General features: G+C 42.6%; 3 protein-coding genes across 3 annotated transcripts; 1 reads left to right on the top strand and 2 right to left on the bottom strand.

Annotated features, from left to right (window-relative positions):
- Positions 1-657: 657 nt before the first annotated feature.
- Positions 658-3,901, bottom strand: LOC135500375 (uncharacterized). Its single transcript, XM_064791814.1, has 4 exons — positions 3,300-3,901; positions 2,373-2,554; positions 1,820-1,870; positions 658-1,648 (listed from the first exon to the last, which is right to left on the bottom strand). Exons 2-4 carry the CDS (start codon positions 2,529-2,531, stop codon positions 1,499-1,501), a joined length of 360 nt encoding a protein of 119 aa, XP_064647884.1. The 5' UTR covers positions 2,532-2,554; positions 3,300-3,901; the 3' UTR covers positions 658-1,498.
- A 1,386-nt stretch (positions 3,902-5,287) lies between these two features.
- On the bottom strand, positions 5,288-11,103 carry LOC135500377 (PAT complex subunit CCDC47-like). Its single transcript, XM_064791815.1, has 13 exons — positions 11,063-11,103; positions 10,273-10,404; positions 9,882-10,018; positions 9,430-9,549; positions 9,085-9,259; positions 8,758-8,942; positions 8,549-8,650; positions 8,210-8,317; positions 7,938-8,020; positions 7,629-7,684; positions 7,329-7,438; positions 6,811-6,978; positions 5,288-6,574 (listed from the first exon to the last, which is right to left on the bottom strand). The coding sequence occupies exons 2-13, from the start codon at positions 10,397-10,399 to the stop codon at positions 6,506-6,508; spliced, it is 1,440 nt and encodes a 479-aa protein (XP_064647885.1). The 5' UTR covers positions 10,400-10,404; positions 11,063-11,103; the 3' UTR covers positions 5,288-6,505.
- Positions 11,104-11,143: 40 nt separating this feature from the next.
- On the top strand, positions 11,144-14,767 carry LOC135500378 (elongation factor 1-beta-like). The gene is made up of 5 exons (XM_064791816.1): positions 11,144-11,297; positions 12,891-13,013; positions 13,407-13,594; positions 13,875-13,997; positions 14,305-14,767. The coding sequence occupies exons 1-5, from the start codon at positions 11,149-11,151 to the stop codon at positions 14,457-14,459; spliced, it is 738 nt and encodes a 245-aa protein (XP_064647886.1). The 5' UTR covers positions 11,144-11,148; the 3' UTR covers positions 14,460-14,767.
- The last annotated feature ends 255 nt before the right edge of the window (positions 14,768-15,022 follow it).

The following is a 15,022-nucleotide window of genomic DNA, read 5'->3' as shown; positions in this document are numbered from 1 at the left end:
TCCATAGTTACATAGCTATGTTCTCGCTGGGCCTTTAAAACGTAGAGGGTCCTTAAAACGTTTTGAAACCGTTTTAACGAGAACGGTTCATGATGCGCTTTCAAGTCGTCTTGAAACCGTTTCAGCTAAAACGATTCTGTGGCGCCGCCGGTTTTCAATGTGGTGCTATCAATGCGTTGTACGCATGCGCATTAGTGATTTTTACTTTACTTTACTTCCGTTCTGAAGCCTGGATGCTGCGTGTGTCTGACATTTCATTTATTTTGTGCTTGCTTCGCTTAAAATGGCTGGGAGAGGTAATGTGTGGGCCTATCAACCGTTAGACGTATAACAATTAATAGAAAAAGCTCATTTTGTTCGTGGTTCTCGTTCTCACTGGGCGCATCAATCTTGAATAGTAGTTTATCATGTTGTTTATAGATGGCAGGCCAGTCAACTTACAACCAAAACGACTTCAGTGTGACCCGCTCAAAACGTTTTGAAGACGCTTTGAGAACGCTTTTAAAAACCCAGTGTGGCCTGTGCGTTTTTGCTAAAACGTTTTCCTTCGGACGTTTTACGGAGAACGACTTCAGATCGGATTCAGTGGGAACACAGCTTGTTATATTCTGATGCTAGGACATACAAATTACTCAAATAAATAAACAGCAAAGTAAGTGACATTGCCACGAGATTTCGCTCGCTAATTCTTATTTTCCAAAACACATCTTAATAATTACTATAGTAACGTAAATTACACGTGAACTTGTGACCATTTACAGTGAATTAGGCACAAATGATACATGTAAAGACTTGGAACGGAATACGGATGATGGAATCGATTAAAAGACTATAGATGTAATGCATCTGAAACAACAAATCGCAACTTGCGGATATCTTCTCAGCGAATCCTATTCCTATCAAGCAAATCGCGTTCAGTGGCAAACCGAGACCCCTGCTCGACCATCGTTCGGCGTCAGAACACGCAGTGGCGTGGAAATTTACTCTAAAGATGGCGCGCAGGGTATAGGTTTCTAGAGAATGCGATTTTGCTGGAATCGCACAGCGCATGAGACATCGCAAAGCAAATGCGTTTGTAGGTTCGGTTTGGGTGCAGTCAGGCGTTAAATGACAAAGCCTTGGCGATAGATTTGGTTTCTCAGGAGAGAATTTAAGCATCCACGTTACACGTAACTTCATTGTCAAAATAACCCAATTTCATCCTTCTATAAGAAGACACGGCGGAATCTCGCGAAATCAGCGCCTCCAGTGTCAAGATTGGCGCCGTATGAACTCCGCCGTGACGCACTTCCGGGTATCTGCCTTGATTTACCATGTATATTTCATGTACATTGTCCAATGAGAAACCGGCACTGAAACCTGCTTCACCGCGTTAGTGCATGCAATGAGCCAATCACAATGGTGGTGCAAGTTGTTCTAAGATTGTTTTCTCCGGAAGGGGTGAATGGCAGTTGCTGACTAGTTTACCTCTCACAAGGAGAATCTGTGCATTGTTCCTTTAGAAGAATGATTTACACTTGCACCCGACCTTAGAGGGTCCTGTGTATGTGAATTGCGCTACCTCCCGCTCCAGCAGATGACGGCGTTCGGCCTCGGTCAGACCGTCCTGGTACAACCCATCTGATCCCGTATTCTTCATCGAGGAATCCTGTTGTGGAATAAAAAAATTACAAATTCATACACCAATATTAAACAATTCTGGCGATGAAGTCTAATGCTTCATTGATCACATTCCAAATGTAGCAGTCTTACACTTTGTTGATTGTCTGATTTAGATCGTTTCGACACAAGCATCGGTCTTTCAAGCTGCTGAACTTACCAGTTGTATACCTATATTCACAATCTGACTCTGAACATCTTTCTTCCATCCCTGAAAGACACGAAAAATGAGATGGAAGAGGCAAGGAGGAGAACGATAGTGCATCATTTCTGGGTGCAAGCAAACACATGCCGACCCCCCCCCGAAAATTTTTGTAGACCTAGTAACAGGAGATATTAACCCCTATATAAATCATAACTCATTTGAATTATATATACATGAACACACAGACAGTGAAAGATTGACTAAACCATATAATGGTATGGCTTAGCCTGGACGACTGTTAGGCCAACATGTATGTGATATGGCGAGCGTAAATAACGACTCCCCGCTGTTGCTTTTGAAGACACTTTCTAGGCCTATATTATGATGCCAATTAGAAATCATTTTAAAGTGACTCTATAGTTAAAGTTACAAAAAGGTCTACAAGGAATATATATATATACATTTTATGCTGGACAAACACGACCCATGCAGTCTCATAATCGTGAATAATTACCCAAACATGGCAAACAAGGACAATTAACCGAATCTGAAAACGTTCCAAACTTACCCCAAACCTCTCGCGGACTTCCATGTTCCATTCTTGCGGCAGCGTCCACGTCTCTGGGTGTTTCACATTCTTATTCACCCTAACATTGGGCAGAGGCACGCTGCTGGCATTGCTCGACTCCAAGCCCGAGTTGCTGTCCGATCTGTTACGCCCAGCCATGATTCACCTTAGCAGTGATTAATCTGGCGAAAAGAAGAAATATATGAATAGCTAGCTATAACACCCACAGTCGAGATACTTTAAACCGGGATCTTTAGGCGGCCACGTCTTGATCCGGCAGAAAACTTAGGCTGGCTGGTTGTGATCTGTAGTTGTGACTAATTCTACGACACTGTCACCAAGCGAATGATAGGCAGGGCGACACTTCTACAAGGCAGAATGTATTATTACATCAATTTCGTCCGAAATAGAATATTTGTTGCGATATCCATGCATTATTTTCCAATGGTTTATCACAGTTTACCGAGTGCTGAACTGTTCGAATGAAGCCGAAGAAGGCCTTCCGTCGAGATATTACCAAATGATTCGCCGACTTTTTAATGGATTACGTAGTTTTCTCTATACATTCAAGCGTAACTCCACATGCATTTGCCAAAAAAACATCAACCTTTCTAGCTGATTATTCGAAGACGAACTAAAGTGGAGATTGTGACATATACCCCTTCGTCAAACACATGTCCAAACCATCCAAACTTGTTCCTCTGTGTAGACCCCATTGCCATATCACGGCCATTCGGCGACGTTTTTTGACAGAGATATGCGGTACATCCAAAAACATACACCTGTACACCCTGTTTTGCGGTCGGTTCACGAGAGACTGGATGGACATCGCCTGTCCGGACGCGGCGCCAAATGCGCAAATGGGTCATCTTTGTCTTACCGACACGACCGCACGACCACAGTGCACTCGCCACGAACACAACTTACCATGTGCTGTAGAATTCGTTCTCTGACAGTGGACGTTCCTTGCCCAGTTGTTTTTCTTCGAGACTTTCGCAATCGGGGAGATGGTAAGGAACGGATGCTCTTCCGACAGATGTGCTCACCGATGTTCCTAGCTTTGTCTTTGGATCGTCCGCGGTCGGATTATGCCACAGACGTGCAAATGCGTCTCTCTGGCGACCTGATTGTGCCCAATCTCAAGCACAACGTGAAGTCTGCTTAATCCTAACACGCTGGCACTAAAGCTAAAGCTAGCTCGGCCTAAAAGTGTATGCGGGTGGCTACAACAAAGGCGCTATGGGCAGTCAACTACGAACATATCGAATAAATCACTCTGTGCTTTGAAGACTTTGGCAGCGAAGACACTATCAAATACTGTCGACGAAGCACGGACGACCGAACTTTGTTGATTGAACTATATGCCATGAACTTCGTTGTCCTCTGCATGCGGTCTTCGATCGGCTGACAGACGAATGGGAGCGTCATTAAATAGGACCTCCTTTGGTCTTACAGTTACAATCACAACCATTAAAATGTTATGGTGCAATATGTTTCTTCCAATGTAACCACAGGCGAATAACACGGACCGTTTGCGGGAGACGTTACGTACTGGTCCATAAAGCTGTCCTCTATGTTGCTTGACAAATTCAATAGACCGTTACTATTCATTAATTCATGATCTGCAGTAATGAATGAATTTCAAAGTGGGCCATGCCTGTCCCATATTATGGTCTCTAGTTGTAGGGGTAATTAATTATCAAGGGGACTGTATCCAAGTACCTGTGTGTATGACTGTTTTGAAAGTAAAATAAACTTGCCCGTGGACAATAGGGTGCAACTGCTAGTGGCCCCGAGATTACAGAGACATGTCTAATCATGCAAATTCTGGTTGTTGCTTTGTCCAAAGCGACCAGTGGGAGACAAAGTCACACCCTCAGTGATTAATTGGTATGAGGCAGACAAATAGGGAGATCCTAAAGTTGTCCGGTTGTTTGTTATGGTCGGAATTAGCCTCCCATATCAAGATTAGGGCCAAGCAAGAAGCTCAAAGGGGCTCTAGCGACACAAATCCCCTGCTGTTTCGTTGGCAGGGATTTGAGGGCTTAGGGCCGCGTTGTCCTCAATACAGGCCGGGTAGGCCTACTAGTTCTTGAAATAACGTTTTTCCTAACGACCGACAGGTCGGTCTAAGTGATATTTTTCATTCTCTTGAGCTGAGACGCTAGTTTATTGTTTGTTTTAGCGTGTTTGATGTACAGTAGGGTCAGTTAGAGCATACCTGGGTAGATGGCGCCTCGGTCAGTTCGAGCATGCCTGGGTAGATGGCGCCTCGGTCAGTTAGAACATACCTGGGTAGATGGCGCCTCGGTCAGTTAGAACATACCTGGGTAGATGGCGCCTCGATACCTGACTTTGGCGGTTGTATGATGGCGCCTCGGTCAGTTAGAGCATACCTGTGTAGGTGGCGCCTCGATACCTACCTGACATAAATAAATACATGAAATAAAAAAAATAAAAAAAAATAAAAATGACTTCGGCGGTTGCAAGGCGGCGTTATACATCCCGAATACAACCACCGAAGTCTGGTATCGGAGAGCCATCTACCCAGGTATGCTCTAACTGACCCTAATGTACATCAAGCAATAAACTGACGTCCCAGCTCAAGGGAATAAAAATATCACAGAGACCGACCTGTCAGTCTTTGGGAAAAAAACGTTATTTCAAAATGACCAACAGGAGTCTAAGCAATGCTGGGAGTAGCTATTCCGTAGACTTCCGGGGGAGTCTAGTTGTCATCCTAGCCACACTTGAGGGGAAGGAAAAGGCTGGTCCACTGTGTCCGGAGTGTACTTTTCAGTTGATGGGAGAATGTGGTTAGAATGGGAAATAGGGTGTGACCGACATGTAAAAGCAAGCAGATACAGCAACCCACCACACGAGACTGAACATAGAGAAATACTTTATTTGTTTTTTTATTCACAGCATTTGGTTGAGAATACTTCATTGTTATCAAAGGGTAGAAAAGACAGGTTAATAAACTTAAGGATAGAAAAGACAGCCCAAGGCGCATTCTGCTGAGAGTGACACCTATTGGCACTGAACAGAACTACAGTTGACATGGTGGAGTGAGTGAAAAACAAAGACCTAAGAAATTTGTATAGCTTGTTGTCTGTCACCGACGGGCACCAAAGCTGGGTTTGACAGGCACTACCACAATCTGACAACTTGTAATTCATGCTTTTTCATAACTCTGGAGGGTTTTCCATCTCGTATAACAAATAAAACTCGACATGTCTGATTTCACAAATCTCAAAAATGGCGGGCTTTTCATTTGAATTTTTTGATCAGCAAAAAAGACAAAATCAGAGGGGGTGAACATTGACGAGAAGATTGTCACAAAAAAACTTAAAAATACTGGAGGTGTTGTAACTTGCAACAATTTAGTTTCTCCAGAAATTCTGATTTCATACCCGTTGTACATTTTTAGAAAACCACCCTTATGAAGGGTGCATCACCACCACCAAAAAAAGAAATGACCATATGTGACAACATATACATTATTGAACAGTTAAATTACAATTCCTCACACAAATTTTTTCAAGGACGAAGGCAGTTGCGGGATGTGAGGTGGCCACATACCAAGAAGTGTACGCACATCCGTGGTCGCAGTGATTTTTTACCCCTTATGGCTGGCAGTGACTCCACAACTTAGGCCGATCCAGGCTACATACTTGTGGTGTGAAGTATGACATCATACACTGTATGATTTACATCAAGTGGTGCAAATCGATGAAACTTTTTTAAAAAACATTCAAAAACAGATATCTTTTGAACCCTCAGAGTCACGTGACTGTGGTGATCTTATGATGGTGATGATGATGATGATGAGTATGATGATGATGATCAGCTGGTTCATAGATGGTGAAGACAAAACCACTGATTTCTGCAGCGCTGTGGTGTTCTGTCTTAGGTGTACGACTCTCATCCAAGGATCGTCGCATCCTCCGTTTAAGTTGAGCTCAAGTGAGCGCTATACGAGCAGCTCCTTGACACTCCTGACATTGCGCAAGTGCTTCTACAGAGACCTGATAATGACAGTCATTGTAAAGCACTTTGAGACAGACCCTGGACAATGAAAAGCTCTACGTAACAGCTGATTCATTAATTAGTTATCTCTGTGGACGCCGGGACTAGGATTTCATTTTCATCATCTTCACTTTTGCCTGCTTCTTCTTCATCTCTCTTCGGTTATCTTTCTCCTGGAATGTCAAATATAATATAAATCAGAAAACTTTACAGGCAGACACCATTCCTGTCCATTGTATTTTCCCGTGGCGCGGGTAAAAAAGCAAATGTTGTGGATGAACTTCACCACATACCACGTCAGCATTCGTCAGTCTCACTGGTGTCCTTAATAGAGACTAGGTTCAACTGTATAACTTAAACCCTGAATGAAAACAACGGAACGATTCAGTACAAATGACGAGAAACAGACCTCCATCTTTCTCTGTTTGTCCGGGTCTTCTTCCGCCATCATTTTCTCCTTCTCTGCACGGCGCTTCTCCTCCCGACGCGTCTGCGCTGCCTCCTGTCGTTGAGAATGAGACGCCTTCAGAAACGTCTCAGCCACCTTCTGTCGGTTCTTGTCCGCTTTATTTTTTGCCTGGAAAACCAACAAGGGATGAGCCAATACGAAATGTAATGGAAATATAACTTTATGCCTGGAAAACAAAGTACAAAAGATGCAGCACATAATGTAGAGGAAATGCTAAAAATAACGCAATACAAAATGCAACTGTTATGGAAGCGTGGATAATCATTTTCTTGGAAAACAAACCAGGACCGATACTGCACTTCATGCCAGGAAAACAATCCTGGGACGCACGTCAATGTGCAGCAAATAGATCTTATGCTGGCTGAGAGTCAACAGAAGCGCATAGTTTAAGGACGACCATAGTATCTGCCCATTGAGAGGTCAATATCATGACGTCAGATGATATAAAGAAGTCTCACCTCTTTTGTCAGCCTAATCTTCTTGACTTTGTCCATACAATGGAACACCATCTGAAGTAGTGGGCGCAATGCCTCCATATCTTTAGGGGTGGAGTTACCTTTTTTAGGGACTGAAAAGAGTTAAGACAAGCATGAGCAAAGATCACAAAGTCATATATATTTCGTGAACTAACGGCCTTTTTGACTTTATTTACTTTCTATGAAAATCCGTTGTCAGTCAGTTTTAGCTGTGATTAGGTGTTCGTGGAACTTCTATTAACCAAAATTCAACATCTCTCATCATGGTTTTTAGATACTCACCATTGAAACAAAAATGCAACACTTTCTCCGTCTCTGGCATCTTGGTTGGTTGCTCCCTGCAAATACAATAGACTCGATTATTCAGTATCAAACAAGGTGTTAATTTAGCTGATAACCAATAGCGTAGTTGATATCAGACTGTAACCCAAAACTTTACAAACTTTTTAAAACTTGTGTTGGGTCTCAGACTTAGATTCAAGAAAATAGAAACTTGAAATTGACCCAGTAGTTTTCACACAGCAGCAAAAAATGAGAGTGATATTTACTTGTGAAAAAGCCAGTAGGGGAGAAAACCTCATAGATACCTACTCTGTATTCTTGAGTCCAGAATACTGGTCTGAGAAATGCATATATTCTACGGCACCCTCGAATTTATTGATGACTGCAATCACCTGTAACAAATAAATAGGATTTATGAGGTTTTTTACTTTGCCGGTATTGTTTCATGCGAGATAAGTATAGCAACTGTGGGGACACTATCCAGCTGGTTGAAAGGCACCTGTACAAAAGACTCATTTTACGTGTCAGGTAATCACCCAAGCTCAGTTTATGTTCCCAACTGCTTTTCATCCCAAACTCACCTTACTATCTACGAGAGTAGTAGTGGCTTCACCAATCTCACTAAGAATCTGGTAATTACTTGGCAGACCAAACTTCTCTGCACTTTTTTTATCAGGAGTGAACAAACTCTGGAAAAAAAGAACAAAGTCATGAAATAAGAAAAAGACCCTTGGTTCTCTTGGCCCCCATTTGATTCCGTCACCCAACGTCACGGCTAACCGTGGATGGGCAACTGAGGTGGGAGGAACATTACATCTGGGGTGATGTTTTATTCATGAGAAAGTTTTTGCTTATCACAAAAATTCATTGGCGCAAAGATTTTATGGTTGACAGTGATCTCCCAGCCAATGAAGACTCACCAAATCGTTCATATCCTTTTGAAGTTTTGTGCAAGATTTCTTCGTCCCCAATGCGAACACAAACGAATCCATCTCCAGTTCGTCCATCGTTACTTTTATGATCTGAAAGTGAAAGACCAACAAAACAATGAGTAGTGAATGAAATGTTTGATCTATCCTCCTTGACTACAGATAACTGACTAGACTTTCAAAGAGAAATGTTAACTTACAATTTGATCCGTTGCTGGCCGGAACAATCTGGCTATAGTATTCACCAGATCCTGCCTCTTGAGAAGTTTGAGTTCAATCAGCATTCCCTCGACAGACACTCGTCCACTACACCACAACGAATATATATTTTCAGATTCCTTCATTAGGACGCCAGACTGGACTTCAGTGTTGATACCATCATCTCCTACAAAGACATATTTCAGAGTTTTTTAAGGGCATTTCAGGTTTTTTGATCTAACGGTTGTTAATTCTGAGGAAATCAGTGTCCGGAACATTAACCCCCAAAAAGGTTGAAACTTTTTTAATGATTGATGCGTATTACGTACCAACAATGGTAAAATTCTCCTCCAGTAACGATCGATGGGCATTCAGCCAGGCCTGGGCGAGCTTTTGGTTTTTGGCTTTGCCGGCAAGGAAGTTTAGGAAGTAGACACCAAGGCCCGCCAACATCAGCATCTCCAGGTAAAAACTGTCCCAGTTGGTCCTCAAGTGCAGTGGAACCTGAAACAACAAAAGCGATTGATCTGCTAGGTTTGAACATTACAAATTGCTTTGTTCAAGATTCATAAACTCCACCCAATGGATATTAGCCCTGTAGATAGTGACCGAGTGACTTCAGTCCAAAACCTGTAGGATCATCAAGAGAGTATTCAACCCTAAAATAAACTCACCGACGTTATTTTTAGGTCGGGCATTTTCTCACTCTTGCCTCCACCTTTGGCAGCTCCTTTCCCCTCAAAACCCTCAAATTCTTCCTCATCCTGGAAATGTTCAAATTCATCATCTTCGTTCTGCAAAAAAAGAAAGGTATGGCCACTGTGGTCATGAAGTTGCGATATATGTAACAAAAGCTCGTTTATAGATTTTTGGGACTGGCTAAAAGATATATTTAATATTCTCTAGTCTCACTCTATTCGGAAGGAAACAGTCAACAGGGCCAGGGTCAACCCACTTAAAGCAGAGTCAGAGGTCACAAGTAAGAAAATCACTGATTATGAACAATAATCTTTGTCATAAAGTGCACCAGTGGGCTCGAGAACCGTACTCAAAAGAACATGCACTTGGCATCTCAAGAAAACTGGAGGTTTTTTAAAGTATACGGTTTCCTAGCTTTATCTCTCACCTCTACAGTAGCCTCATCCTCATCAGCTCCAGCCTCAGCTGCAGCCGGCTTTGGTTTACTCTCTGCAGCAGGCTCTACAGGCTTCTTAGGTTCGGATTTCTTTTCAGGTTGCCTGCTACCTGGACGGTTATCTTCCGCTACAATAGAGGGCAGAAATTTACTTGAGTGATTACACAATCACTATAAACTGCTGTATAGTGTATTCAAAGCCAAAGGGACACGTCTTCTTGAGAGTGGAGGGGGTTATATTGTGTACAACTTCCCAGATACTATTCATCATTATCATCATCTTCATCAATACAGATTACACGTACTTGTAGAACATAAGCATGGCTGGAAAACATCTCTTTGATACAACTTCTACATCATTTGACATAAAAAATGCACTTACTGTCATCGAAGTCCTCAAATTCCGCAAACTCATTATCCTCCAGGTCTGGTTTCGCCGACCTCTTGCTTGGCTCGGATGTGGCAATAGCCAGCAGCGCCACAAGCAGCAGCAGCAACAGGTACTTCATATTTTCTAGAAAAACAAAAAAACTATCATGATATTGTTATTATCCAAGAACAGTAGACTTAGTATCGGACTTACACACATGACACAATGTCTGAATTTTCCTTTCACTTGTCCCCTGGACATAGGCCTTTTACTTTTTCTAATTTGCTTCCAAACTGCTGGCTTAGTGTTAGCTGATTGGTCATTTATGTGCAAACTGTACCATCGTCATCCCGGAGAGGGACCAAAGACAAAGCCAGGCGAAGTTCTGAAAGACTCGACTGAAGCCAGCGAAGCCGAAGGATTGCGCGTGTGTAAAAATAAATAAGAGTAATGACACCCGTCCAACTAGTGTACCGAGTCTGAAGAAACGCAGTGAATCCTTTGCCTGGCCCAGGTGTCCTTTTTGAATTTTCTGTGTAAAAATGTCTTCACCAACAAATGGGCTGCACTGCATGTATGATCATGTACACATGTATGATCATGTACGCGAAGCACGTACATTATATTCATACCGGCGAATTTTCCCTCCAGTTAAGGGTCGTTTTATAGTCGAAGGAAATCAAATTTCTAAAATCAAAACATTTAAAAGTAGGTCTGATATAAAGTTTAATAAGTCCGCATTACATATTTTCTAAAATACCAGCGGAATTTGGAGAAAATTTGTTTTTCAGTGAACACACACCTCAAAATTTGCAAGACCGTGCACGCCATTAAACTCTACTCTGATGCTCACTCGAACGGGATTTGCCTCCACGCACTTGACTACACATGCGCATTCTATCCTTTACGCCGGCCATTTTCGTCGTTGAACACGTTGTCCGATTTTTGTCAGAAAAGATGGGTTTTGGTGACTTAAAAAGTGATTCTGGTCTCAAGGCCTTGAATGAATTTCTCCTCGAAAGAAGTTACATCGAAGGGTATGCAAATTTAGCTTAGAATATAGTTTAGATTTAGAAACTTCGGTGATGAACACGTCATGTTTGATCATCAGGTCAAGAGGAACAGTGAATACGAAGTATGAGTTGATCAGGTCAGGAGGGACAGTGAATGCGCAGTATGAGTAGGCAGGAAGTACCTCGCTGTAATGCATTGGTACTGCATATCTAGCTTTTTTCCCAGGGTTTCTGAAATGCCTACTGCCCATATCTTACTGGGTAAACACAGTAGATCTCAAATTCACTGTCCCTCCTGACCTGATGGTATGGATAGGCCGTTATCAGGCTGTTTTGCTACATTGCCAGTTTGCTACAAGTCGTTTCGGATTCGCCGGTACCTATACATGTGGCGGTCTTTTCGCTACATGGTAGGTCGTTTCGCTACATGGGTGGAGTCGTTTCGCTACATGATGGGTATGGTCGTTTCGCTACATGGAGGACGTTTCGCTACATGGGTGGAGTCGTTTCGCTACATGGATGTAGTCATTATTTTTACTCTATTTTACCCTACTATAATTCCCGGTGGTGACTACAAATTTATTATAGCACAGTTTGCTGGTAAAAAAACTTATACGGTTTGATGGCGTGCAAGGGGTGACGTACATCGAGAATACGTGGTTCGATAATCCGAACTGGAATGAAACTTCTTGGAGCGTGTACATGTCACCCATACAGACGAACAATGACGTCGAGGGGTAGCATAACGCGATAAACAGACGGGCCAGTTGATCAACCTCTTGAATTCAGAAGCGCAAATTGCGCATCTTCAGGTACGGCTGGTTTCTGAGGGCAAGTTGCGCAGAATACAGCGAAAGAAGTACGTTGCGCTTCAAAGACGTATCTTTAAGGCATGGGACGATTACAGCGACGGGGAGATAACGACAGAACAGTTGTTGAGAGTTTGTTCGCACTTGAATGGACCAGTAACCTCAGTCATAGACATCCATTCGCGTTGGCTCGCTCAATTACGTACTTATTATTGATTGACAGGGGTCATTCAACCGCACTTCAACGCAGATTTGGAGGCCTTTGCAAGGCCTTCGCGTTGGCTCGCTCAATCGTCTATCCGTGTAAACGTACTTATTATTGATTGACAGGGGTCATTCAAACGCACTTCAACGCAGATTTGGAGGCCTTTGCAAGGCCTTCGCATTGGATCGCTCGTATCCACCCATGTAGCGAAACGTCCTCCATGTAGCGAAACGACCATACCCATCATGTAGCGAAACGACTCCACCCATGTAGCGAAACGACCTACCATGTAGCGAAACGACCGCCACATGTAGCGAAACGACTTGTAGCGAACTGGCAATGTAGCGAAACGACAGTAATTCGATAGGCCAACCACCCTGCTCACAAATGCAAAGAAGAAACAATGTTATAAGTTGGATACTGGTACATTCAGCACAGCATATGGTAAATACTGTCATACCGACCCAATAATCAATCGGTCCACTTTAAGCCCTTTTTTATGTAGATTTTGCTGTGCTGTCAAAGTCCTGGCATCAATTGGCCCATTTGCATTTAACTATACATGTACTTCCTTTTAGAAATGAAAACTGGTTGTATTTTCAGGTACGAACCCTCTCAGGCGGACGCAGTTGTGTTCAGCGCTCTCAGTGGAGCACCCAAGGAAGAATTATGCAATGTTCTCCGATGGTATAACCACATTAAATCATATGGTAATGAAACAAAAAGGTAGGCACAAAATGTGGTTTTAAACAGTTTGAATTTCTTGTTTTAGGTGTGGAGTTGACACATTGATGTGTCTTTACAGCTTGACCTGGAATAGGCAAATACCGTCTGGTGATCTAGCCTTACAAATCAAACGTTCGTTCAAATGCGGGGCCCTCAGGCCCAGAGGCAAGACTAAAGCTTTCCTATGGCTTCACTGTGCCTTGATTGACTAGTCGACCTGATGAGTTGTCTGGGCTAGACCTGACTAGAAACAGTAAGATGAACTTGACAAGAGGGCCAGACTGGACCGAAGAGTTAAAAAGTTGATCCACCGATGATCTACATGTATTTGGTCACCACTCGCTACTGGAATACCTTTCCCATTTATTATCATATTGTCCTTTTCTTCTTCAGTTTCACTGGAGCCAAGAAAGCTATTGACCAGTACGGCCCATCTGGTGCTTCAACTGCTAAGCCGGTCGCCGAGAGCGATGACGATGATGATCTCTTTGGCTCCGACTCAGACGATGAGGAGGAAATGGAAGCTTACAAGAAGGAACAGCAAGAGGCAAAGACTGCTGCCCAGGCAGCAAAAAAGAAAAGTAAGCCGAAAAACAACAATGCTCTCTTATAAAATTACCATTTAGCATGACAACATCAACTATGCCATTGACTACATACATCACGCAGTATCGACTGATAATCGGTTTGTGTATGTATGCAGGTGGTAGTCTTGGCTCTAGTGTACGCTTACGTACAGTGGGGTAGGTAGAACTGAAAATAGTGAGTTCTTACTAAATGAAGGAGCCTGACTGTTGTGAATAAGATACAAAACAATATTTTGTATTCCGAGTCTTGATGATATTTTTGTTGTCTTTCCAGATGCACCAATTGGTAAAAGTAATATCATCTTGGCAGTGAAAGGCTGGGATGACGAAACAGATTTCAGCGAGGTTGAGAGGCTGGTAAAATCAGTTGAACACCAAGGACTATTATGGGGCGCATGTAAGTTGACAGTTCCCTTATCTTCTTAATTTCACGCCTGCCATAGTAAGGCCAGACCAAATACTTTGTTTGCTTGCTGTAACCCTACCCTGCCTCTCATTGCATAGTCTTAAGGTTGTAATAATATATATGTCCCCAGTGGTAAGACCCAGTTAACAATGCAGAACGCTGACTTGATGGTCCAGTCTGTCACTACCTATTGTCCTTCCTAGGTCAACTGGACCAGGCCAATTATTGGACCCATGTTATATCAGTATTGATAGTAAAATTATTATGAATAAATCTTTGCTTTGTTTTTGTTTTTCAGCGAAAGTTGAGCCAGTCGCTTTTGGAGTCTCACAGATGCTTATTACATGTGTACTCATTGATGATGAGTGTGGCACAGACATCTTAGAAAACATCCCAGATGACTTTCCTGATCTTATTCAGTCAGTGGACATTGTAGCCTTCAACAAAGTTTAGATCTTCTTCTTGAATAATTTATCAAATAACTTTTATTAAGGAATGTGAACTGTTGTTAACTTCAAGCTAGGTTGAAATCGTAATTCAGTATCCAGATATAACCCTGCCCTATGTCCTCATGATATCAAAAGCGAGTTGAATTTGTTTGCGTTCTATCACAGTTCTTGATGGAGGATATGTGCTATCTCATCTTAAGTCTGAGAACGTGTGCGATGTTGGCATCCTCCTCTAACATCAGAAAACATGTGCTCGAACAACATCGAAGCAAGTGCTGACAATTTGAAATAAAGTAACACCATTCACACCTGCTTAATTTGTTTGTGTCTATTATTCTTTCAAGTCCTGTAATGCCTTTTGTGGAGTTTCCTCCAACCCCCACTCCATCCAGGTCACAATAGTACTATGTCCCGTGCTGTAAAAACCTTGAAAGATACAAAATCTTGTACCAAACTCCACACTGTTGCCCCCAGGAGACAATCCCTTAAATACCCAACTAGAAATCATCTGAAAGTAAAAGCACATTCGTATTTCCCGCGTCTTAAAGTTTCGATGACGTCACAATT

The sequence above is a fragment of the Lineus longissimus genome, chromosome 16 (assembly GCF_910592395.1).
Source record: "Lineus longissimus chromosome 16, tnLinLong1.2, whole genome shotgun sequence".
Lineage (NCBI taxonomy): Eukaryota > Metazoa > Nemertea > Pilidiophora > Heteronemertea > Lineidae > Lineus > Lineus longissimus.
The sequence above is the reverse complement of the archived record's forward strand: the minus strand, read 5'-3'. Positions and strand labels throughout refer to the sequence as shown.